Raw genomic sequence first — 27595 nt, 5'->3', positions numbered from 1 at the left:
GAGCTTTGCCAGTGAATAAATGTTGCTGTCAGGCTCTGGCAATGTTTAAGAGCTTTGCCAGTGGATTATCGTTGCTGTCAGGCTCTGGCAACATTTAAGAGCTTTGCCAGTGAATAATTGGTGCTGTTAGGCTCTGGCCATGTTTCAGAGCTTTGCAAGTGAATAATTGGTGCTGTCAGGCTCTGGCAGCATTTTAGAGCTTTGTCAGTGAATAAATGTTGTTGTCCAGCTCTGTCCACATTTAAGAGCTTTGCCAGTGGATTATTGTTGCTGTCAGGCTCTGGCAACATTCAAGAGCTTTGCCAGTGGATAATTGTTGCTGTCAGGCTCTGGCAACATTCAAGAGCTTTGCCAGTGAATACTTGTTGCTGTCAGGCTCTGACATTTTACATTTTAAAGCTTAATTGCCAGTGAATTATTGGTGCTGTTAGGTTTTGGTCATGTTTAAGAGCTTTGCCAATGAATGATTGTTGCGGTCAGGATCTTTGCCACTATATTTGCTCAAGTTTGATGAGCTCTGCATTTTTTAGAACCTAATTTGTCATCATAACCTTGAACTTGAATGTGAATAACAGAAGGACATTTACAGTCTTGATATCTGTTTATGGTGATTAAAGTTGTAAATGCTGGGAGTATTTGCCAATGTGCAATGTATGGCTTCCTGGTGTCTTATCTGAAAGTTTTTTGGTCTTCCTAAGAAGTGAACTTAAATTGTTCCCGCAGTATATATGTCTGTTACTCCTTTGAAAAGTTTTGTTTTGTCAGCCTTTAACTTAAACATTGCTACAGCAATTAATCTTTAATTCCTTTTCTCAGAAATTGTTTAATACATTGCTCATTGTAAACTTGGTACGATGTTAACAATGATGATACATTGTAAAGTGTATGGACAGCAAGTGCAATGACTGAGTATTTCAACGTAAAATTTGCCACATTTAAAACAGAAATTATTGTTTTGGTTTGTAATGTGGCAACTTCCTCATTGGTTTAGAGTAACCTTACAAAACTTACCCAAAACAGGATTATTTTCACTTTGCTTGTGCCTTCAGTCATAATGAAAGTTTTCTTATCTTTATTATGCTTCATGAAATATTTCCATAATTATTCTGTCATTAAGATTTTTTTGCCACTCCTAAAGGGTAAAGTGAAATCATTATGACACATACAACTCCATTAAATCACCCTACTATTAGTTTAAATGGCTATAAATTTGAATAAAAAAGATGTATAATGTACATAATTTTGTTAAAGAGGAATCTCTTTAATAATATGAATAAAAAATTAGCTATTTTGATTGTTTTTGGTTGAATTTTTTTTTGTACTAGCCTGCACATGTACATGAATTACTCAATAGCTCACTGAATAAAACCAATGAATGACTTAATGGAATTTTTGCACTCGTTTTTGTCAGAGACTTTCTTATTGGACATGTCCGGCAATCTTATGCTTGGCAATCTTATGCAGGCAATTTTATGCCCAGCAATCTTATGCCCGGCAATCTTATGCCCTGCAATTTTGTGCCCGGCAATCTTATGTCTGGTAATCTTATTGTCGGAGGCATGTATATCAACACTAAGATGCAAAGCAGTGCTTTTTAAAAAGCTTCTAATGCCTCCCTACAGTATAGCGTTTGGCATAATGGGGAGTTTCAATGTTTTTTTAATCATTAGTGTTGTAAACACATACATTATTTTATTTGGTGTTTTACTCACAGGGCTCTATATTGGAAAGGGGCTAGGGAATTCCATCTAGAACCTGCTGCATCAACTTCTACCAAGGGTATCTGATATAATTATATTGATTGTTGCGCACATATGACTATGTTGAAAACAGTAAGTAGATAGATAGATATCTTCATTTCCACCTTTCAAAGGCGAGAGAAAGCTCAATAAGTAGTTCTTGTGTAACATCTAGTCAGGAGACCATTCCCAGTTGTCAAGTGGCATTGTTAAATAAACCAGGTAAACTGTAGTGCAAACAGTGTTGGGGATTGAGACATGATCAGGCTACTGTTACAGTAAGTGGTCAGATAAAGCCATGGTCACTACAGATATGACCGTAGTGCTGGACTGATAGCTCCTTAAGTATGGCTCTTTCAACCTACTGATATGGCTACTTTATCAATGTGAGTAGTACTTCGGGAGTAGATAATGGTCAGTCCAGGTAGTTGATATGGATGTAAGTTCCTGTGGGCCAACATCTGGCTGTGGACCACTGCACACCTGGCTGGCTTGTTGTTGTCTTCTGACCTTTGACAGGAAGGTAAAGATATTTGTTCATTACATTAGGGGCTGATAGTAAGTGATGTAAGTATAGTATACTAAATAAACAATAAGTCAGCTAATGGGAGTTTTCTGAGAGGTCATGAGAAAGTATACCCTTCCATTATAGGGCAAGAGACTCACTTTTTACCACCACTAAACCACCCAAGACAATTATGAGCCCCCTCCACCACCACATACCACACACGCACACGCACACACACACACACACACACACACACATATCCGCGTTGTATCATTGGGATGCAATGACATTCCTATGGCAACCATATTTTCCTACAGAATTGATTGTATTCATTAACTCCCAAGGCCATTACAAAACATTGTCATAATAATTATTTGCATTTGTTATATCACTCCATGCTATTATCTGATGTGTGATCAGAATTTTGCAACCATTATTTGTTTTATCTGAAGATATTGTAAATGTAAATTTTATTGAAATTAGCAAATACAGTGGTTCATAGCATTTTTATTGCTTTTTACAACATTCCATCACAATGGCCTTAATGTGTCTTATCCACATCAATGCTATGGTTAAATTTTATGTATCTATCATGCAACATTTTATTAATGAGAATTTAATTGAAAATTCTGAATAATTATCACAAGTTGGTGAGCAATGCTATTGTATTTCTTTTTAAAGGGAATGGACCATCTTCATTATATGGAAAGTTTATGCGTTTAATAGCTTTGTATTCAAAAGATGTATGATGTAATATAACCAGTTATGGATCATATAACGGGTTGAATCCGAGATAGAACTTCGATCAAGCTAGGTCAAAACCCCAAGTCTTGATCAGTCAGTGTGCTTGCTTCTGGAATGAAAGAGAATAATGCTTAAATCATGCTAGATCTATATAAACAAGCTTGCAGGTAGATTATGGTTTTTCACAACTTGCCCTGCAATATTGATGAAACTTGAAGGTTTTGTTTGTGAAAGGGATTATAATGGCTTTACCATCTAGAATGTGCATGTTTATAAAAAATGAAGTAATCTGCATGTGTGGTCTGCCAAGTATTTAGCCAATATATGTCTTCAGTACTGTTGAAAATGTAAAATTGTGACATTCTGCATTAAAAACATTGTAGTACACAGGTCATTGTTATTTAAAATGTCATTTGTCTTCAAAGCAAAATTTTGTGATGTTGATTGAACTTTTTTAAATGTGAATCCTCAGCTGTTTAGTGTTATAAAGGATGCAAACATGTTGTACATTGTTTTAGTTTTGACATGTTTATACAAGATTGAAAATATCTTTATAATACATTATAAGTTACTTAAATCTTCTTCTCTTTAAAAAAGAAAGAATATTTGGAAATAGTCAGTAAATATAATTTGATCTGGTAAGTTACAAAAGTGCTCAGTCTTTTGATGCATCAGTTTATATCTCTAGGCATGTAATGTTAAAGATTTCAGTGAATAATATTACCAACATTTACATGGACCTTGCTGCGTGGACTTGTCGAGTATCTTATAATGTCTTTGGAAAATAAACAAGTTTGGGATTATTTTATCAGGTATAGCTTTCAGGCTAAATGCACATTTATGGCATTTGACACATCTGCTATAATTCTAGGGAATTCTGACTGTATAATTGTGTAGTTGAGGTGGAAGTGTTACAAGTGGTCTAGTGGTAACACACTTGACTATCAATCCAGGGGTCGCAGGTTCGATTCTCGTCGCATCACTGAAAAATACTAATCGTCTTCCGGGAGGGACGTTAAATGGGGGTCCTGTGTGACTGTGCACGTTAAAGAACCAGATTAGCACTAACCAGGGTTACATTCTGTCTATGCACTATATATGCTCAAAAAAAACTAAAATAACTAACACTCCTAAGGGAGCATTCGCCAAATGGGCAAGGCCCGAATTCGAGTATAAATAAGCTTACACACACACACGCACACACAAAATGTGGAACTCGCTCCCAGAAGCTTTTAGAAACACCACAAACTACAATCAATTCAAAAGCTTGATTGCACATTGAAATGGCCGGGACTGCAGGTGTTCAATGTGTAAATCAAATAAGTTGCTTGTTCTACAGGGCCGGACATCATCTTTATCTTTATGTTCAATATCTACCTTAATTTATATCTTGCTTGTGTTGTGTCTTCAGAGTTTATTTTGTGTTATGTTTTTCTGCTTGCCTTAGCTTGTTCAAGTGTTCTAGCTGCATTGCACTTTTGTATAGTTGCAAGCTCCTTGATTTGCTCTTACTGTTCTATTTTGCTTACTAGTACTTACTATGTACATGTAGTAACGTGCTGATAAAAACTTTCTTTGTATATGCTATCGTCATTGTCATACCATGCTTTATTATTGTTTGTGCTCTTGTATGTGCTGCTGTGAAGGATTTGCTGCTCAGGTCATCTCAGATCTGATCTGAGGTGATATTCATGTTTAGACTACTTTTAATCTGCTTTTTGCAACTATTTTGACTATCAGTTTTTGTTTTTTCTTTGTCTTAAGTGTCTTTTAGGCCTCTGGTCTAGAGCAGCAGATCTTTCACAGGTTTAACCTCTTCTATTTGCTTTTGCTATGTGATATGTGCTTTATTTAACATTGCTCAAAATTATTTTACAGCTTTCTTACCATGTGTTTAAACATGTATACTATTGTTATAGTCGGTTCAAAAGCGCTTGTCGCTTATGTTATATTGTTAATTTTGACTTGCCGACTTGAAATAAAAATTTATCTATCTTCTCTTTATCTACACACACACCATGTTACAAGTGGCTGCTGTGTCACAGTCTACAGGACAGAAACAGGAGTCCAACTGCTGTAGGTTCTCCTTACTATAACAATAGTAGTAATATTTCATCCATATTTGAGATTGATCAACTTGCTGCCATATTGGTGTATAGTCATTGATGTTTGTTGAACTTGTTTAGTTTTAGGCATTGACTTCTTTTGTCACACTGAGATTATCTTGATGTGTTTCTTGTATCTTGACAGTTGTTATAGTTGCTTCACCATTCAAATACAAGATGTTATCAGATGTTGACAAGCAGTCATTGATTCCCTCTTTGATTATGCTGGTTTTAGTTTTTTGTTTCTGCATTAAAATAATCTCCTAATGGTATCTGTTTTGTTTGGTTTTGACAGCTCAAATGATATTTGATAATATTGACAGTTTAGTGTGGATGCCTGTATAATGAGTGATATGTGTGGATGCCTGTATAATGAGTGATATGTGTGGATGCCTGTATAATGAGTGATATGTGTGGATGCCTGTATAATGAGTGATATGTGTGGATGCCTGTATAATGAGTGATATGTGTGGATGCCTGTATAATGAGTGATATGTGTGGATGCCTGTATAATGAGTGATATGTGTGGATGCCTGTATAATGAGTGATATGTGTGGATGCCTGTATAATGAGTGATATGTGTGGATGCCTGTATAATGAGTGATATGTGTGGATGCCTGTATAATGAGTGATATGTGTGGATGCCTGTATAATGAGCAAACATGGCGTACATTTAACCGTGCATACTTTGAGTGCTTCAAGTATGTAAAAATTGGGACCAGAAATTGGGTTTGTTTCAAAATATATAAAACTTTGAAGTTGTTTGTTTTGAGTTTTCAAGAAAAATCAAAAAGATAAATGGCAGAATGTATTTAATTCTTATACAAAGCGTTACAAGCCTTACATATTATGTGCTTTAAAGATGATTTGAACAGTGTGAACATTCCAATGAAATTCTTTCAAACTTTACTTATCTGCATGTTCATTATACTTAATGCCAATAAACAAGTTCACATGTAATGTTTGGATAAAGTTAATGAAATCCGACTAAATTCATTTTGACACTACAAAATATTAATAGAAATTATATAGTAGTGGCAGACACAAAAAATTTAGACTGTAAAAGCTGTTTGTTCACACTAAATTTAAATTAAATCAACAACATTGGCTTTGTGATAAGTGTTAATTACTCAAAGAAAAGAAGTAATTGACTTACAATGTGTCACTAAGTAACAAGATTGAGCAATAGATGTAGTAATTATAAAGGAATGGGAGCTCTTTCACAGGTAATCTGGAAATATTGTCAGTGCTTTGGAGAGTCGTAATTGCTTGTGTTTGGCAATTGCTTTTCATGTCAACTTAAGTGTGAAAAATACTTTTCATTTCACTGATGGCTTTTACTCCTAATTTGTAAAATATTTAAAACTAGCATTTTAATTATTAAGGGCTTTATTTTATAAAGAAAGTTGTTACAGCTAAGGAATAAATGTGTATATTCTATGGGATGATCTTGTGCTTATAGTATGATCGGTACACTTAATCTTAAACAAATATTAAAAGTTGGAAAATTAGAAGTACATGTACATGTAGGTTATATTGATAAAAGTTTAGATAGCCAAATTATAATAAGAAAAAATTACTTAGATAACTTTTTGTGTTAAATATTTATAATCAGTTGGTATAATATGATCAGATGTTTAAAATTAATTTAACATTATGTTATTTTATATTTCAGGTATAAGACACTCGTAGCACATTAACATCCAGCTTTACTTTCTGAGATTGAAGATATGTTTCATGTAAGTGCATTTACGATTTATAAAGATATACATATAACTTAATGGCAACTAAAGTACAATGTACATGGAGAGGGAAACCTAATAAATTCTGTTTTCTAACATTATGATTATAAGAATATTTTATATAAAGCAACTTATATTATTGTATTATACAAAATTGTTTTCTGGGAAGCATTCTGATTTAATGATCTTTGAAGCATGGACCACTTATAGTGACATGTAATCTGACCTTACAATGCTTCTGGGTTTCCAATTTTCATATTATTATTCAAATTTTATTTTGCATTTCATTCAATCGTGAATCAGAAATGAAATATTTATATGTACACAAAAGTCTCATCCCGTCTGCTGCTCTCACACAGTCCGGAATATCCTGAAAATATTGTATTTGGAGAATAAGGACAGGAAAATAATAAACATAATATTATGAAGCCGTATATTTTGTATCATTGTGAGTAGTAACTTGGGAATTTCTGCCGATCATTGCAAATGTACTGGTATATGAATCCATTTCAAGAATTTCTTACGAATGTTGTCAGTGCTTGCAAACACCTTATGAATGCAGCAATTCTTCTTGCGTCTGTCTCTTTGTCACTGTCTTGTACTCCAGCCATTTAAGATAGTAGACAGTCAAGTTTATTATGCCAGGAGACATTAAGAGGGGCTCCAAGAGGGGAGAGAAGTCCTCTATCCCTCATCCACCAGACTCTGCCGCATCAATGGCTTCCAGCAAACAGTGTGAAGTATCCTCCTCCACTTTCAAAGAAGGTTGCCAAGCTATTCTCAGGGGTCGACACTAACCATTTTTCCAAGGGATCCCGAAGGGACACCAACATTTGAAATCAGGTGTCCCTTCCTGAAATTAGGAGTCCCTTCCACTTTTTTCATTGTTGAGCCTGTTTTAATATTAAATTCAACATCCTTTTACTTTTCAATTTGTAATGCAAGTATACACCACCATATTATACATGTTTTCAGCAGCATGTAATGACAAGTTAGTAGCACTGAATGGCAGTGAGGTATATTTTGGTCTCTAAGTTGGTAGACTGGGTTCAAATGCGGGAGAATGTCTAAGTCCCTTTTGTTTTCAGTCAAAAACAGAGATGGATACAATGTAAACAAAAACTTGATGTTGTTACTATTTTTAGATTTTTGGAAAATACGCATAAAATACATCATGGTTCAGGGTCTTGTCAAATGTCGGTGCTTTTCATTAAGAAACTGTAGGAATATTACATCTGGCTTATGAAAACTCCAATCAATATTTAGTAGAGCTGTTGATAAATCAATCAGACTGCCCAACAGTCGTAGTGCATACTGGAAGAGCAGACGACCAAAAATTGTGTATGCATGTTAATTTTCGCGCCCAAAAGTCATACAATTTTATAAATTGATTGAATTAATGAATAAAACCCTGCAAATTTTATTTCTATTATTTTTTTATCAAAGCATAAGATATATGTCTTTAAAATTAACAAAGAATATTGATAAGTTGAATGTCAGTTAACAAAGAATGCTGAATGTAGGATGCTGTTCTTTTGTGTCGTAAATGTTACTGTAAATACTCAAAGGTCGTATCATATTATATAAAAGGTATCACCAGAGTTGGCATCTTTTTGGGCGGTTCTGACACATAAGCAAAACAATTCCACATAAGTATTTTACCGATAATAAATCTCTGTCAGCTCTGACCTTGTTTAAAATGTAAACAACAAAACAGAAGCGTTAACCTGCATGCGCCTTGTGAAATGACCTGTTTATTTATAGATTAATGACGTAACTATATTCAAATAGTCAGCTATACTTTCGCTTTGATGAGTCCGATAATGATAATTAATAATATCGTTTTGACATGTGCTGTCAAGAAATTTAGGGGAGCCCGAATTTAGGTAATAAATTAATTAAATGCTACTTATTTATTGATATTTAGCGTTTATCAGTCAAAAATTTAAGTGTCCTGACGGAATTCCGGACTTCGAAGTTCAGGTGTCCCTCCTGAAAAATTGGTGTCCTCGGGATCCCGGGACCCCGTTAGTGTCGAACACTGCATTCTCTCCTTAGGCATCTGACTGATCCTGAGTCACATGGTCAGTCTTGACTGTTCACGCTCCTGCCCTTGCAAACCACGCTCTGCCAGTCAACAGGCAGCTGATGGTCTCCTACTTCTCCACTGTTGCATTGTGGTGAGGAGAACTGGCCAGCGGAGAAGTATGATGGGGCACATTCCACAGTCTCTTGAAATCCAGAGATCCCCTTCCAATCATACTTGGTAGAAGGGTTAGGAACAACTTAATTCATGAACTTGTTCAGAATGGCTTGGCACAGCATGCTCTTGTTGCCCACACAGAAGGTGTACACCAGGTCCATGTATGAGTTGCTCGACGCCAAATGATGCAGCGTCCAAGCCAACATCAGTCAAGCTTCTATGGCACACAGTACCAGGTGTTGTGCTCCGTGATGCAGTGTCTGATGCTGTCCAACAGCTCATCAAAGAGGCCAGCTACAACCTAGTGAAGCTCTTGAAGGGGTCCTGGTCAGTCAATTGTAAAATCTTCATGAGGCTGTTGTAGTGAGAGTGCTACAATTACCTGCACTCCCTGTGTGAGAGCCATTCACTCGACCAACACAAAAATGGACTTCATGTTCTTATGGGGTTTCTAATATGACGCCTTTTTCTTCTTGGTTTTCTTGCAGTGCAGCAACAGCAAGCTACATGTATGCTTAGATACCTGAATGACAAGTGTAGCCACATGTCTTGCGGCCTCGGCCATGACAATACAAATGATTGAATGAGAAGGGGAGACCAGGCATTTGTCACCTTGTGACACTTCCTGGGCGAATGAGCAGTATTCACATCAAAATCACTTTTTAGTAAAAAATATTTGCAACAACAAATGAATGGTAGCCAGTAGATAAGAACATTAACGAATGTCTTGCGACAATATCCTGATTACTACGATTAAATTGCGAGTGTTACCAGTGCAAGGGAAATCGCTAGGAACTTGGGACTGTGCGAGGGCAGCATTAAATATTGTTGAATGCTGCAGGTTGTCATATAAAACATGGCGTTGATGAATGGTGGGGAAACTGTTACATAAAACTGCTTTCTTGGTTGAAAAATATGGTAACTTCACTTAAATCTTTTTTTTACAATCCTTTTTGGTTTATTGTATGTACTTTGGTTTATAAACTCATGATGGTTTGATTTGGGATATGAATTGAAACAAGATCTGATATAAATGCTTATAATTCAGTTTATTGCATACTGTAATTTCTATAAGTTTGTTGAAAGAAATTGCGTTGTTAATATTGAAAGCTTTGATACATTAATTCTCATTGAATTTTAAATGTTTACTTGCATGTTGAGTAATATATGAATAAAGCATATCCAAACAAAAACAGGTTTCTTAAGATGTTTAACATACTTATGGCACAGAATTTATTTCAGTAAATTGTTTAATTAAACTTGAAATATGTGGAATTGGCTGTCACCCAAAATGCATTGTATCTCGAGATAAAAGAGCTAGTGATATAATTTCAGTGCACATATTTCACTTGGCGAGGAAATAAAAGGAAAATTTTGTCTTTAAACCATACAAGATTGAAGCTGAATAATATTTTCAATATCACCTTGGTCCATGTAAAATATTTACACAATACATGATTAATGCATTACATGTATAACAATCCTTAGTTTCCTGAATTCTTATTATAAGCAGAAAACATTGACATCAAGGCTTAAATAGCTGTTTCTCTATTTCGGCACTTTTCTTGTAGAAATACAATGCACTGCAACCATGCTTATTTTGCACTCAGCACCATTTGTGTGTCAGAGACAAATAACAGATCGGCGTGTAATTGAATGTAATGATGTTGGGAAGAAATTGACAGGATCTAATTTAGTTTTCGTGCAGAGAAGATTTTTGAATAGCTCTTAAATCTGAAATTGAAATTATGAAACAACATGAAAGGTAGAAAAACAATTAAATCTTCCATGCCGATACATTCTTTCTGGTGCTTTCTATAAAATCAATGTAATGTCGATAATTTTCCACTACTGATTCATATTATTAAAATATCGTTTTGCAAGCATTTTTCTGGTTGACAATTTCGGTAATGAACATAGACATATAATTCTACTGTGACATTGTGATTTTCTATTTTAACCTGAGATAATAATCTTAGCGGAAAATCAATTTTAGCCATCCTGAATGTAATTACAACAAAGAGAAATATTTTCAAACCGATTGTCACTATCAAATTACTAATATTTGTACTTGAACAAAGTAACAGGATGGGTAATAGAACAATATTATTGTTCAAAGCTCCATAAGGGTTTGTAAGTAGTCATTTCTGTTACAGTTGTATGTTTAAAACGGAGTCAGATTGATTCTATTTGATTCATCAGATAATAATTTTGATCTCAATCATGATTTACGTTGAGTTTCATATCTTGCTTTGAAGGCTTGTTTACTTTATAGAGACAGGAATAATGGTGTTTGTTCAGTGTATGAAAGAGGGTTTTAGGGGCCTCTGATCTCTCCACTTGATACATAATCACAGCAGGTAACAGGTTATGAATATTATCTTACCTGCATTGTAGTGTATGTTTGTCTGGTAATTGAAATTATGAAGAGGATGAGTGGAACCAATGCAGTTATGTAAATGTACATTCGGTGCATGGGTGAATGTAAATATTGTAAAATGTTCATTATAGGTTTATGTTCACACTACACTCCTTCATACATATTGTATTATGTTTGAAGATTATGTCAGACCAATTGGACAGGAATTTGGTTAATTTTTATTGCCATTTTGACTGATCATAGGAATTGTATTGATATGATTTTGAGTACTTTATTGGACAAAAGATTAAGAAGTGATTACTGGACGATTGAATGCTACATGGAAAGTTAACATTGAATTTTGGAGGAGCGATATATCAGGAGATGACTCACATTTAAATATTAAGCAATTGAAACTGTTGATGCAATTTGAAGGGAACACATTTTTCATAGTATATAATGTCCACTGTTTCATAGTATATAATGTCCACTGTTTCATAGTATATAATGTCCACTGTTTCATAGTATATAATGTCCACTGTTTCATAGTATATAATGTCCACTGTTTCATAGTATATAATGTCCACTGTTTCATAGTATATAATGTCCACTGTTTCATAGTATATAATGTCCACTGTTTCATAGTATATAATGTCCACTGTTTCATAGTAAATGGAGATAAGGTAATGAATTAACTAAAGTAAGAGTAGAAGTATGGAGTGCCTGTTTTTTTGCAGCTACATGTATTTAGGTCCCCCTAGGTTTACTCTTTTGCACTCTCAAGAGTCTTCAATTTAAGAGTTAGGTGGTCGCCTTTTACCATGGGAGTCCCACTGGTTTGAACCCCACACAGGGCGATCTCATTTGACCTCTCAAGATAGAAGACACTGATATTTCAAAAAAATAATTTATAATTACCTTATCCATTACAATTAAGCTTATGATCAGTTACAATGTAAAGATGACCACAATTTCAATTTTTAGCTCGACTATTCGAAGAATAAGGAGAGCTATACTACTCACCCAAGCGTCGGCGGCGTCACACCTTGGTTAAGGATTTGCATGTAAGCACCTTTAAGTCATTATCTCAGTAAATACATCATGTATTGCATTGAAATTTTAGATATGTATTCCCAACTTTCTAATCTGCTAATTTAATAAAGTTAGATAACAATTATTTAAATTTAATGCAAAAAAATGGGCCTTTATTATTTGACTTAGAAATTCTGGTTAAGGTTTTGCATGTGTACAAGCACACATAGGTTAATATCTCAGCAACTACTTGATGTATTGCATTAAGACTTTATACAATGTTAATTCCCAACTATCTAACCTACTAAATTAATGAAGTTAGATAACACTTTTTTGAATATAATGCAAATTATGGGCTTTTATTATTTGACTTGGAAATTCTGGTTAAAATTGTGCATGTTAGCACACATAGGATAATATCTCAGCAACTACATGATGTATTGCATTGAGACTTTATACAATGGTACTCCACTATCCAATCTACTTAAATAACCAAGTCAGATAACTCTAGTTTGCATTAAATTCAAGTTATGGCCCTTTTTTATTCGACATAGAAATTCGAATACATCATGTATCATGCATTGAAACTTTATACACAGGTTCCCAACCATTCAACCTTCTTAATAAATCAGGAAAGATAACTCTATCTTGCATATTATATGATTTTTGCCCCTTTATTATGCTACTTAGATATTCTGGTTCTGCACACATAGGTTAATACATCAGCAACTACTTCATGTATTGCATTGAATAACCAAGTTGAATAACTGTATTTTGCAAATAATGGCCCTTTATTATTGGACTTAGAAATTCTGGTTAAAATTGTGCATGTAACAACATTTATGTTAATATCTCAGCAAATACATCATGTATTGCATTGAAATCTAATCTAATTTTACAGTGATCCATGTATCGCCAAAACTTTTCAATCCTCACACTGAAAAGTGGCGGAATAGTCGAGCGCGCTGTCTCTGTGAAAGCTCTTATTATGTATCAAATGATGGTGATGATTAGTACCAGCATACATAACAATATTTCACATTTCCCTTAACCACCAGATCTGTATCTCAACCATTCCCAGCTAATCTATAATGTTTAGTATTCTATCAGATTGCTTGGTCCGCTGGGTGGAACTAATGTTCTCTTTTTAATTTCTTTAAGGTTTTAAAAGGTTAAAGTGTGCTTTAAGCTAATAGTAGAACTTTAAATGGGTTGAAATATTGACCTTTATAATGACGGTACACCAGAGGCAATGTGAATTGTTGTTATGTGCACACTGGCTGTTCAGAAGTGTGGCTAACATTTGTCACCATGTTTGCATGTTGTGCTTAGCCTCAAGACACGTTAAAAGTCCTTTGAAAAATGAGACAGAACATCGGACCAGAGGCAAGGGGATATTTTATCAGGCCATAATTCTAACGAAGGCAGGTGGGCATTTAAAACAGCTCTTCATACCTTACTGCCAGCAGAAGATGCTGAAGTGATTAATTTTCATGAAGTTAACAAGGAAATATTATAAGTATCTTCCATGGCCGAGAGTGTAAGATAGGTTGATTCCGACCCGAGCGTAGGGTGTTTTGCGGAAACGAGGTTTACCAAGTTCCTGCAAAACACCCTGCGCGAGGGTCTATGGTAGATGCTTTTTCTCCCACCTCAGTTAAACAAAATTAAGTAAAAATGTAATTTTTGCTAGAATTCTTTTGTGCTGAAAATAATTGCATATGGATATGCGATAATTAGTGGTTGTCATGGATATGGGCGCAGTGATTCAGATTATGTTAATAGTCAAGTCGGTCATTAAATAGTTGTAAGGAGATTGAAGCATTTTTCTTGAAAGGTGCGTGAAAACTGTTTTATGGTGACATTTGAAGTGAGAAATAATTAATAAGCATTCTAAATATTGCCACAGGACAAGGTTTTCATGATGCTACAGACGACAGTCTTCAACAAGGGAGGTAATTTCAGTGTGGTGACCATTAAAGAGGAGTTCCATACGGGCATTTTATCTTCGCCCGTGGGCAAGATAAAACCTTCAATCTCTCATTTCTAGAGGTGTCGACTGATTCATTACTTATGACAAGTGAAAGGTTGTGAAAAAACAGTAAATAAACAAACTAAATAAACAAACTAATGTATACTATGGAGAGCAGAATGGGTTAAACTGTATCATAGACTCATATTGACTGGCAAAAGCTTGTTTTCTTGGCAAGGAAATCATTAATGAGATATAGCTTTATAAAATTAAACAAACCTATCAAGCTTTAAATAGGTAATCCTGGATAGCTCAGTCAGAAGTGCTCCTGACTGGGGAGCTCAAAGAACATTGCATTGTAGGTTGGAATCTCACCAAGACCACAGTCTTTCCTGTATTTGATTCACAGAAAGTCAATCAAGGAAAATTTTGTCAATCTATAATCCGTCCAAACTTCGGTTACTAGGATGTGTACCATGGGTAGTGACACTGGGTATTACCAGTAAATAATATTATGAATTAGACTTAGTATAAATTCCAAATGTCACAAACATTGGCTTAAAAATTGAGTGACAATAAATGTCGCCGCTTAATATTGCATTAGTGCCAACCTTGACCATGCACATTTACAATTTCTTTTTCCAACAATGCAGATATAGATATGTATTTTGTGTGTTTCAGGAGGTAAGAATGCGATGAAGAAGAGCTTGGGCAGTTGTGCGACCATCATGCGTGTAAACCCTCGAAGGGCGTTCGTCTTCCTTATCGTCTTGTGTACATGCATACTCAGCTTCTCATTCTGGTCAAGATGTCCTTTAAATGACCAGCAGCAGACTGTCAGGTAGGCTGCATGAAATTTAAGCCATTAGTTACTCTGGTGAATTAGTGAAGTAAGGGCGAGATAGTCTTTTAAGGCGGGTAGGGTTTTAGGGTTAGCCAGGTTTTAAAAAGGATAGGGTGCTGCTAAAGAGGGACAATGTGTTTAAGGAGAGAAGGGCACATTGTACTGGGCAATGGAGTACTTGAACAATATAAAGTAGGAATTGTGTATCATTGAAAAAATAGGTTTTAACTGCCAAATATAGCTTGTATGTATATATAATCATAGAATAAGTTTAAATCGAAACAAAATAAATATTTTACAGTGTTCTGAATTTAATTGTATGAAGGGTTCCCATGTTGGTCTCCATGAAGTCAGAAGATTGCTGCAGAAAGTGGACAGGGTATAGCACCCTTCCATAACTCTAGCTAAAACCTTGTCGTGTTATGTATGCAGGAGGTTTGAGCCCCACTAGTGGCACATAATCATGGCCTTTTGGTTAGAAACCAGTTGTTGTTTCTACGAATGAAACAGAATTGTACATGATTTCAGCTTGTAGCTCTATTTCATCTCAGCTTCCTATCTGTACCTTTTGATGTCTACAAGTTTAAAACAGACATATTTGAAAGAAATTTTAGTTTGCTCGGTATCTTCTGAATGTTTTTGCTTGTATTTTTCTCGTAAAATATATGCATTTATAAATCTGACTGATTAAACCTTTTCCAGGGAGAGCAGTGAGGTACAAGGCTCACTCGACCAGTCTGTACACTTCCGGAATCGTAATGCCAACAACTATGACGTTCCTGCGGAGATGGAGATGGCTGGCGGGGGGTCGAGCATGCATGAGATCACGTGCGAGATAAACCATGAATACTCCGTACAGTGTCGCAGGGAAGAGAATGAGGTGTACATGCCCTTCAGCTTCATCAAGAAGTACTTTGAGGTGGGTTGACTGCATTGTTAAAAACAGCCAGATCTACATAACCACACCCCGCATTATGTGTACCATGGGTTATTTGACAAAATCTAGTATTGAGCATCTATATTGAAAAGAAAGCTTCGACTTAGTTACCCAAATGTTTGGTATCAAATCATGCTATCCTGTCAGTGTGGTTGGTAGCAATTCCGACTAAAACACGTTACTTGTGTAGGGTAATGGTATGTGGACCCGGGATGCATATGGTGATGGGTAAAATGCAGTTGATTTATAGTTTTAAAGTACAAAAAGTGGATTTTACATAGAAACAAGACAATGTGTTAACTGTTTCTGCATTCATGTAACAGGTGTACGGTGAGATTCAAGTTTCGGAGGGTGATGAGAAGTTTGAATTCTCCCACAGCTACTCAGAAGTGCACGTGCCACCAGAGGTGATTCGGCCTGACGGCATCTTCATGTCCTTTGAGCACTACAATGTGGAGATACGCAAACGTGTCAAGTGTATCACAGCTACTGAAGGTAATTAGTAAGATTATAAGTTGATGAAAATTATAGGATATCTGAAGTCTATGTGTAGTTTTCATAATCCTTAATAACATCTTTTTTGTCTGAAGGACATCAGTCAGTACTCAGTAGTCCATATTTCTTTCAGCAGGTCCAATCACTTAATGTTGACCATCATTGATGGTTCATTGGGTACGGTTTGCTGAGTGATGTGTCCACATTTCCTTAAGATGGTTTTCAGATCTTAATTCTTTCCTGATGCCTATTTGAAGCCTCATGTGACCATTGAAATGCACACTGCTGAAATTGCCCTAAGCCTTAAATAATTAAATTGTAAAGATGGCTTCATTTTTTGAAGCGAAGTTATTTCTATCATCAGATCAATCAGTTAATAAAATAATGTGAATAACATAAATCCAATAAGGTAAACCTTAGAATAGCCATATTGGATACATAGGGGTCATTGCTTATGAACTCATCATTTTGTCATCATTGTTAATTGGTGAAAGGCCATACATCTCCTTGTCTGTTTTTCAGGTGTGCCTGTCTCAACCCAGTGGGAAGCATCGGGACACTTCTACCCGATACAGATCGCCCAGTTTGGGCTCTCCCACTACAGCAAGCATCTGGTGGAGGGGAAGCCCACAGTTACCCGCCTCATCACGGGCAATGACCTTGACCTCGACCTGTGGGCATACAGTAGCAGTAAGACCACCGCCCGGAGTCTGTTTGATCGCACCAGACAGTCTGATGTGATACAGTTTAAGACTTCAGGTATCAAGTATAATAGATTTAATGTATTGTTATCCACAAGAGTGTAGTAGTCTCCGTAGGAGTTGCACAGTCACCGATTGTTGAAATAAGGAGAGCATATCATTCTGAATAAAATTAAAGCTGTTAAGTTATGAAATCCTAATTGTATAATATTTGACTATTATGCAATTATTTAGCATTTTCTTATATCTTTTTGCATCATATAAAAGATTAAGTAGGATTTATGATAATGCATGAAATGAACAACACTAAACACTCATGAAACCTAAGTCAAAAATAAGCTAAAATTCACCATTTTTAACAAGTATTAAAATTTGTTGTAATAGGATAGACCTTTCAATGTGCAAAATTATGTTACCATACCGGTAAGATGTTAAAAGCAGTACATTTAATTAGCCATTCTTGTTTTCCTATACTCAAATCTTTGTAATCATAAATGTTGGAAAGATATTATTGATATTTTTACCTCTTAACATATGAAACATTTGAAAATTATATAAAGCTAAAGAAAAAAATTCATTTTCAGAAAATAAACTTCAGAAATCATGGTATTTGTATATGTTGTAAGAATGTTGTATGTTTCTATGTTGCAGACAGCCTCTCAAACACGGGCTTGCAGTATGAATTGAAGGAAAAGAACAATTTTGCTGTGACCCTTGACTTTAAGATGATCTCCAACGGAAGTGTGACAGCCTCACTCAAATCCGACACTTACACATTCCATATTCACTACGTGTTTTCAAACACGCTCATTTCATGTGATGGTAGAAATATATTTTTCGGACTCGGAGAAAACCGTCGGGGAAAGTGGATTCACCTAGCACGAGATGTAAATATGGACCTCTTAAAGGGGCTAGCATTAAAATGTTCCAAACATAGAAAAATGAAAGATTTGACTTTCTTGGGGTTATCAATACGTGGTCAGGGATGGGTGGATAACGTAACACTGGCTTCAGCTGCTCACATGGACCACTTCTTTGACGCTGCCAACTGGTTTGTGAATCATCAGGATTCTCGAGGGGGTTGGCCTATCAAGGTCACTCGAAAGCTGCTCTCTGGTGTGATGGAGCTTCCCCCAGGGTGGTACTCAGCAATGGCTCAGGGGCAGGCTATGTCCACGCTTGTGAGAGCATACCTACGCTCAGGAAGCAAGGTGTACTTGCAGGCCGCAACTGACGCTCTGAAAATATTTGAGATAAGCAGTGCTCAAGGTGGGGTGAAAGCCAGATTTGCTAATTCCTATGACTGGTATGAGGAATACCCCACCACCCCAAGTAGTTTTGTGTTAAACGGGTTCATCTTCTCATTGTTTGGATTATATGACTTGAAGCAAGTGGCCGAAGGGCAAGCCTTAGAAACAGTGACTCGTATTTACAATGAGGGTATCAAATCCCTAAAAGCAATGTTGTTAATGTATGATTCTGGTACAGGTACATTTTACGACCTGCGACATATAACTGTTGGGATTGCACCCAATCGAGCTCGCTGGGATTATCATACTGTTCATATCAGTCAGCTTCTGCAGCTGAGCAGGATGGAGGATGACCCACTGTTTATGAGAACGGCTAAGAGGTGGCAGGACTACATGCAGGGAAAATGGTCGACACACAACTAGTTGCATGTTAGGGTTCTTGTAATTTTTTAAAAGAAAAGTGCTCGCCCTATAGTAATTCCTATTAAAAGTTGTTTGCTGTTTACAATATATCTTTGTGAAAAAGGAGTCAAAATAAAATCTTGTTTTAATAGTTATGAATTTGTGTACTAAATGGTTGTGACACAAAGTAATCCGTTCTTGTTAGCTGATTTCAGACAATTTTGTCCAGGATATTTGCTTTATGGTTCAGAAAAACTTGTGTAAGAGTTGGACAAGTCAAGTTGGAACTAGTGCATAAGGTGAATGACCACCTGTGTAAGCCAGTATGTCAAGGGGAAAGAGAAAAGGAGGAGAGAATTGGACATGCAGCAGGGACAATATATACAATGCCAATATAGAGCACTGAAGCCGAAAAGGGCTGGTCTGATTTCACAGAAGACTGTGTTCAGCATTCATAGATCCTAGGTTCCATACACAATGTGTAGAGAATTCTTGCATACAATGCTCTATGCTAGTAGTAGTAAATTTATTAACAATTGCTATTCCAAAAAGCTTGATTTTTGGTAGTTTAACTTCAATATGTCTGAGTGATATTACTTTTTGTATAAAAAGTGATGTATAATTGAAGTTTTAATGCACCAGTCAATTGAAACCACAGCCCCTCCAGGTCCGGGGATAGCCGGGGAAATGGGCGGTGTTTTTACCTTCCAGGTGGCCCTGCAGTGCCGGGTGAATGCGGTGGTTTTGTCTTTGCGCAAAATATAGCGGTGAATGGGCCTTACCTAGGGTCCCTGGGGTGCAGGGGCAATTAGCGGGGATTTTACCAGCAGTTTGTCCCTGCAGGGCGGGGATTTTACCAGGGGTTGGCTGGACCGAAAGTCAAAGTCCCCGCTATTCCCCGGACCTTGGGGGGCCGTGGTTACAATTGAATGTGACGAAAACAGGAATTTATAAGAAATTCAATATGCATCAGAATGACCAAATAGTGTCCACAGCTTGGCATTATAGAACAAGGAAGGTACAAGGATTGGAGGATATTGCGATTCATTGAACAAGGAAGATATGTATGGATTCATTCCTCGCTTCTGTCTCCATTTTGGTTCTGTGTCAGACACAATGTTTCAACAAAGGGTTTTATATTTATGTGATGATTTTAATGTGACAATCTGTTCTATACTAATGTCTATCTATATTTCATTATTATGATTCTCATTAATATTTTAGATAATAAAATCATAATGTATGGTACAATTGTTTCTGAAAAATATTTCAACTTTTGGATAAAATGCTCGATTGTTAAATCATGTTTTGATATAGTTGTTTTGAATAATAATGATAGATATAGTGAACCATAAATGTGATATGTACATAAACTTTTATCATGTTGTTCAAGAAACATTATATTGTCCTGTTTGTATGCCTGTGTGTGTACTGACTGCAAGCAAATAAACTCTGATGTTGTTCAACAGAATTATGTCAGAGACAAGTATTTTGTATAAAATATTTCATGCATTCATTCCATTTTCACTGTTATAACATTCAGCTAGAAGTTTGGTTGTATATGCATATTTTTTAAATACTAGTTTATTGATAAAAATGGTTTGTGTTTGAAGTTAGAACTGTTAGATAAATATTTCGTGCATTCATTCCATTTTCACTGTTATAACATTCAGCTAGAAGTTTGGTTGTATATGCATACTTTTTAAATACTAGTTTATTGATAAAAATGGTTTGTGTTTGAAGTTAGAACTGTTAGATAATCTTACAAGTTTATAATGTTGCATGGCTTGGCTTTTGATATTGAAAATTTTAACTGTACATGTATCCAAATTAAAATGATTTTTCTTTTCATGGTGCTTGTAACAATAGGCTAGCCATCTGTACATTTTGTTAACACTTTGTCACTGTCCATTCTATGTCAGCTTTCATTATTGTTATATGTGTTATTTCATATGAATGTGAAATCTATGCTCATGGCCAAATCAAAACGTCATTGGTTACCGGTCCTTTTAAAACCTTTTACAAGGAAAACAATATCATTTCCTTTGCCCGCTTTCCATATTCTACATGTATTGCTGGGAAAAAACACCAGTGGTTATGTGAAGGTTTTACTGGTAAGCATTGATACCTTTATTTGGCTATTGGTTATCCGTTATTGAAATTTTAATGCAATAGGAAAAAAAAAGAAATAATAAACAAAAAAGCAATAAAATATGTGAAAAAAAAGCTTTGTATTTTGTCTTTTTCTTGGTAACATGTGAAAGCATTTCACAGTTTTTTTCAAACCTAGTTGCTGGGGTGGTTCACCCAATGATAGATACTAACCAAACACTATCAACAAGTTTTATCATGATTGGATATAAAATACTTGAGTAATTGTCGGCGCAAGATTTTACTAAATATGCTGCCTACGCCTTTTTTGGTGACACACAAAGGGAGTTATTGCCCAAAATTGGAAAATGAGAGGGGTTGGATTGTTGGCTGGATGCTCAGAACCCTTCAAGTAAAAGTGCGACCTTTCAAGGACATTGGGGCCCAAGCTAAAACCTCGAGAGATAGCTGATGTTTCGAATGACCCAAGTTTTAAAGTTTCAATTCAGTTATAAAATGTCTTACAAAGTGAGATAGAAGTCATCATGCTGTTTATGTATTGCGTAGTAAACAAATTATTTATATGTAGGCTGTCCTGTTCTAAATGTGAACATGTGAAAGGTAAACAAAACAGTGGATAAATAGCAGTTTATTTTTACAAAAAATACACACTTTCTAATTAAGTAACATTTGAGTATGCCTATGCATAGTCAGATTTAAGTATCGCACTTTTAGGGATGGATAATTGGAGCATCTTGTCAGTCTTTTGGAACTGTTAAATCATATGGCGTGAAAGCAAGCAGAGCACCTGAAGATCTCAGTGAGCTTAGCAGTGAATTTGAAGAACCTTCTGACAACCTGAAGATCCTCAGTGGTTTCTACAATTTGTAAATTGTTTTTCATTTGCCATATTGCAAAGCAAAGTTACAACAAGGGATTAATTTGACCGTTATGGTAGAGTTTTATTCATATGTTTATTACTCATTTAAATCTCTCTTAATGAAAATTATTATCATTATATTCTCACAATTATCTTCCCAAATGCCCTTAGTTTTTTACACATCAAATTACCTTTCATCTGTCATTGCAATTTTTACAACATGCGAAAATTTTAACAGCTAGCAAATTTTTGTTTGTTTTGGAACGCTCTTGAGAAAATGTGTGAAATTAAGGCCTCGAGGTAATCAAAAGGTTGTGTGCATAATTTGTGTATTTGAGATCAGCAATGGCACGGTGCGTATCCATATCAGTAACCTCTTTGCGAAATCTACTGAAACGGTACCCTTTTTGCACATGCACCGGTCATTCTCTGCTGAAAACAAATCAGCAATGGACAACAATCCAGTTAATGTTCATTCTACTGATGAAAGGAGTTATGTCATGTGCAAAAGAAGTATACCACGGAACACTAGAATGTTATAGCTATGTCTTTTTTTGTAATGTGCCCATTTTTCAATTACTGCAACTCCACAATCAGCTACACAATATCGATATGTCTTACCTCGCCCACCGCCTCTGAATGTTCTGCGGGCTTAAATGAACAACTGGTTTGATAATGTACACACCATACATATTACATGTATTCATTTATATATCATATTCATACAAATTGCAATAATTTGTCAAAAATATATGTAAAATTAAAAAAAACACCCCACTTTCGGTTTCACAGCAGCACAGGTAACCTCTTTGCTATAAATTTTTAATATCACAGGTATTTACATATATTTTTGACAAATTATTGCAATTTGTATGAATATGATATATAAATGAATACATGTAATATGTATGGTGTGTACATTATCAAACCAGTTGTTCATTTAAGCCCGCAGAACATGCAGAGGCGGTGGGCGAGGTAAGACATATCGATATTGTGTAGCATATTGTGGAGTTGCAGTAATTGAAAAATGGGCACATTACAAAAAAGACATAGCTATAACATTCTGGTGTTCCGTGGTATACTTCTTTTGCACATCATGACATACCTCCTTTCATCAGTAGAATGAACATTAACTGGATTGTTGTCCATTGCCGATTTGTTTTCAGCAGAGAATGACCGGTGCATGTGCAAAAAGTGTACCGTTTCAGTAGATTTGTTATTAAACCTATCAACAGTCATCCAGGCTGTTGAAGTATTCACTTCTGATCCACAGGGCCACAGATTCAAGTCCCATCTTCACATGACTACCGGTATCATTACTGATTTCTACAAAGTAATTGATGTAAGGCAGGATTCATTTTGATTTCATGCTGTATTTACAATTGCTCTTAAATAAATCAATCTACTCAACTAACCTGTGTGAGGCAACAAAAAAATTCCTAAGCACCTTTTAACTCATAAAAAGAATACGAGTATAAATAAGGACTAAAGTAGCGTTAAGTGTTCCAGACTTTAATTCAACTTTTCTGAAGACTATTATACAAGAATGTCGCACAAACTATGTGGCTGTCTGTCATAATTAGCTGCAAATTAAAGCTAGGTTTCACTTCCAAAAAAGCAATGAAATGCAGAAATAATTATAAAAGCATAAAATGTAGAGATAATTGTTATTTTTCATTGTAAAAAGATTTACCTATGTCAAAATAACTTGCATAATTGATATTTATCAGAAACCATAATTTCACAAGTGATATATTAACCAGCAACAAAAGAGACCATTAAAACTGACAGCTTTAATGCACTGTGGAGGCATTATTCAACACCAAATGTATGTAAACTTGCACCAAACTGCCGCCAAGTTTCAATCATCGATAGATGTAACAAAGATTATTTTCAAACAGAATATTGAAGTCTATTAACAGTATTTATGCCCAGTTATCTATCTGCACGAGAAGGCATTAGATCACCACTTTAACTGTCAACTTGGAAACTGATATTTGTAAGCATTTCAAAATCACTCTGTTATGGTGCCTTTTGTCTGCTATTGGTCATAATAATATTTGCCATCCATCTGTTTTTCATCCTAAATAAGTGTCGGCTAATGTATCAGAAATATTAATAAAAAAATGTAATTTCTTTCATTTAATTTTTGGTTTATCCTTCATATCTTATTTTATATGAACTTATCACACTATAAATAACGCGCATGGGAAATAATAATTTACCTGTGAACAATTCATCACATCATGAAATGAGCATAATTTTGAGCAACACTTACTGAAAATAAATTGAGCAAAAATCAAGCTTTACAGAAGTATCCATCATATAAAAAAATGCTTATCTTTTGCTGGTCTTCTCTGACTAATTCATTAAGAGTTAATATTAATATGGACAACTCTCAATTGAAGACGTCCATCAATCAATAGTGATGATCCTTGCAAAATAGGAACATTAACCAATTGTCTTTAATTGGTAAACAATGGAATTATGCCAGAGATGTACCACTATCAAAAGTTCAATAACTGACAGTTTGAATAATCTCACAACAACTGTCTTAAATTTGAGAGGGTCAATAATGTACCAATTGGAGATTAGACGGTCAGTACATTGTGTCTTGTTGGTGATGCGCCATTACTGTAATATTGTCTGTATGTCTTCCGTATGTCGTGGTTTTTTGTGTCCCCTGACTAGGCGACATATAGGGGTTACTTTTGTCGACGGCAGGGCAGCGGCAGCGATGGCAGGTTCGCGTCCCGTTTTCACTTGTCTGGGGCCTATCTTGTAAACTATAAGAGGTATAAACTTGAAAGTTCATATGTAGATAGATCTCATTGAGGGCAAGTGCAGTGCACAAGAACTGTTACTCTTGCTTCCTTATTTTCAGAGTTATTGCCCTTTGTTAATTTTCATGCTTAAAGTTTTGTCCAGGGCATATCTTGTAGAATATAGGAGTTATCAACTTGAAACTTCATATGTAGATAGATCTCATGGAGGGCAAGTGCAGTGCACAATAACAGTAACTTTTGCTGTCTTAGTTTTAGAGTAATTGCACTTTGTTAATTTTCATGCTTTAAGTTTTGTCCGGGGCATATCTTGAAGATTATTATTAAGGAGGTATCAACTTGAAACTTCACAGCTAGATAGATCTCATTGAGGGCAAGTGCAGTGCACAAGAACCATAACTCTTGCATCTATATATTTAGAGTTATTGCCCTTTGTTAATTTTCAAGCATAAATTTTGTCACGGGCATATATCGTAAACTATAAGAGGTATCAACCTGAAACCTAATAGGTAGATAGATCTCATTGAGAGTAAGTGCAGTGCACAAGAACCGTAACTCTTGCTTCCATATTTTTAGAGTTATTGCCCTTTTGTTACTTTTCGTTGTTAATTTTTGTCCGGCTTAACGTTGTTACCTTTAGTTCAAATGCCACCTACACTTGAAAGTTTAATGGCAACATCATTGTCTACAAATGAATAAAATGCCAATCTTACAGCTTTAATGTCGCCAGTAAATAATTTGTCAGGCGACACATCCGACTCGCGGAGTTCTAGCGTTAAATTAACAAGAGCTGTCAGAGTATGTGACAAATGCCCCCGAATGTGACATTGACCTATGAACAAGGTCAGTACATGAAAAGTTGATCATGCCTTTATGTGTCAAATACATATGGCAAGTTGTTTTAAATTGCCTCTGGAACATAAATAAATACCACCCATACTTGACAACATACTCTCTTATGTCCTTATATTCAGCAATCCATTGTGAATAAACACTAAGTGTATCTTTCACCTTAAATGTAGGGACATGGTATGTCAAACACATGTGGCAAGTTATTTTAAAATCTGTCCATACAAGTGAGTTACAGCCCGGACACGAAAACCTATACTCTATGTCCTTATATGCAGCATTCCATTGTGAATAGACACCTAAGTGTGACCTTGACCTTAGAGGGAGGGACACGGGTCATGCAATCCCAAGCTAGCTTTTCCAATAACATACCTACACATCAACTTTTAAGACTTTCCATCAATTCTTACTTAAGTTATTGGGCAGAACTATACATCAATTCTAACCTAAGTAAGTGGGTGTACACCATCTTTCTATTTTTAGTAACAGTGACCTTGACCTAGCCCCCCTCAAAAGCAATCCCAAGCTAGCGCTTCACATAAGCTACTGACACACCATTTTTTATTACTATTCATCATTTCTTAAGTAATTAGGCGTAAACCATTTTCCTATTTCTAGTAACAGGCTTTCAAGAAAGGCTTCACTTAAGCTACCAAGACACCTTTCTGTATTTCGGTAACAGTGACCAAGCTAGCTCGCCACAAAAGCTACCTACACACCAACATTCATTACTACCCATCAATGTTAGCCAGAGTTATTGGGCAGAAACCAATGTTTCATCATTTTTCTAATTTTAGTAACAGTGACCTTGACACCAGTTCCCTTGCTAGCTCTTCACATGAACTACAACACAACTTTTTATCACTATCCATCAATTCTTACTTAAGTATTTGGGCAGAAACCATTTTTAGGAACAGTGACCTTGACAAGAGGCCTATGAGGGCCTATGCTCTACTGGCATGGCTCTTGTGGTCATTTTCAATCCAGAGCATGTATGTATGGGTAATAGTCAACAAACATACAGTTCACATTTTGTGTTTGGGTTAGCAAAAAACATTGCACGTTCAACATCTGAGGACAGAAAGTGTTGAAAGTCAAGGTCATCCGAGGACAACATTGATGCTTGTTTGCAAAACTGTACACATGGTCCAAATTTCATCGCTGTAGCTTTAAAAATAAAAAAGTAGGTCAAAGGGGCATAATTTCAACTGTTTTGCTAGACGGTCATCATATGATGCTCCACAACAAATATCAAAGGTATGAGCCTTGTGGTTTGAAAAAAAAAGAATATGAAAATATTTTGTAAATAAGTCTCTAGGGAACTTGTGACTCCAGGGGCAGTGCCAGTTTTGACCCCAGGGGCATAATTTGAACAACCATGGTAGCGGACCACTAAATTATGCCATATTCAAAATAGAAAGGGTCTGCATGGGTGTTTTAGACAAAAAGGATTTTCAAACATTCCCAATTTAAGTATACCAAACCAGGGAACCCAGGGGGATGGCCAGTCATGACCCCAGGGGCATAATTTGAATAAACATTCACAAGCAATTGTGTTTCGATGGATGTGCGAACACACAAAGAGATTTTCAAACATTTCCCAATTTAAGTTTACCAAACCTGTCAACCCTGGGGCATGGCCAGTAATTACCCCAGGGGGATAATTTGAACAAACATTTACAAGCAATTGTGTTTAGATTAGGGATGGCAACGAGTACCCGAGTACTCTATCAAACGTCCGAGTACCAAATCACAACTCAAGTACTCGAATAAAAATTCTATAAAAATCACAAAATACACGATTTACAGATGAAGTAACAGATCTGGTTTGTTGCAAAGAGGACAATTTACGGTCCCTCTAATCCCCGCTGTGTACACCATTAACCCTAATAAATTAGTTGAGAGACAACAAAGGGCCCCTATTTCCAATTAGCACTGATGTCAATTAGCGAAGTTTTG

The 27595-nt window shown here is 35.8% G+C and overlaps 1 protein-coding gene across 5 annotated transcripts in view; it reads left to right on the top strand.

The window, feature by feature from the left end:
- Window positions 1-20912, top strand: part of LOC128246565 (D-glucuronyl C5-epimerase-like) — a 92131-nt gene extending 71219 nt beyond the window's left edge. For all 5 annotated transcript variants that reach the window (XM_052964824.1, XM_052964827.1, XM_052964826.1 and 2 more), the window contains 6 exons: window positions 6772-6835; window positions 15086-15245; window positions 15951-16167; window positions 16509-16680; window positions 17203-17439; window positions 18033-20912. In XM_052964824.1, coding sequence (XP_052820784.1) covers window positions 15100-15245; window positions 15951-16167; window positions 16509-16680; window positions 17203-17439; window positions 18033-19054 — 1794 coding nt within the window. In that variant the 5' untranslated portion in view covers window positions 6772-6835; window positions 15086-15099 and the 3' untranslated portion in view covers window positions 19055-20912. The remainder of the gene's footprint in view (window positions 1-6771; window positions 6836-15085; window positions 15246-15950; window positions 16168-16508; window positions 16681-17202; window positions 17440-18032) is intronic.
- Window positions 20913-27595: the final 6683 nt, after the last annotated feature.

Source organism: Mya arenaria, chromosome 9 (genome assembly GCF_026914265.1).
Source record: "Mya arenaria isolate MELC-2E11 chromosome 9, ASM2691426v1".
In the NCBI taxonomy this organism is placed as follows: Eukaryota; Metazoa; Mollusca; class Bivalvia; order Myida; family Myidae; genus Mya; species Mya arenaria.
Note: the sequence above shows the minus strand (reverse complement) of the source record. Positions and strands in the feature narration are given on the sequence as shown.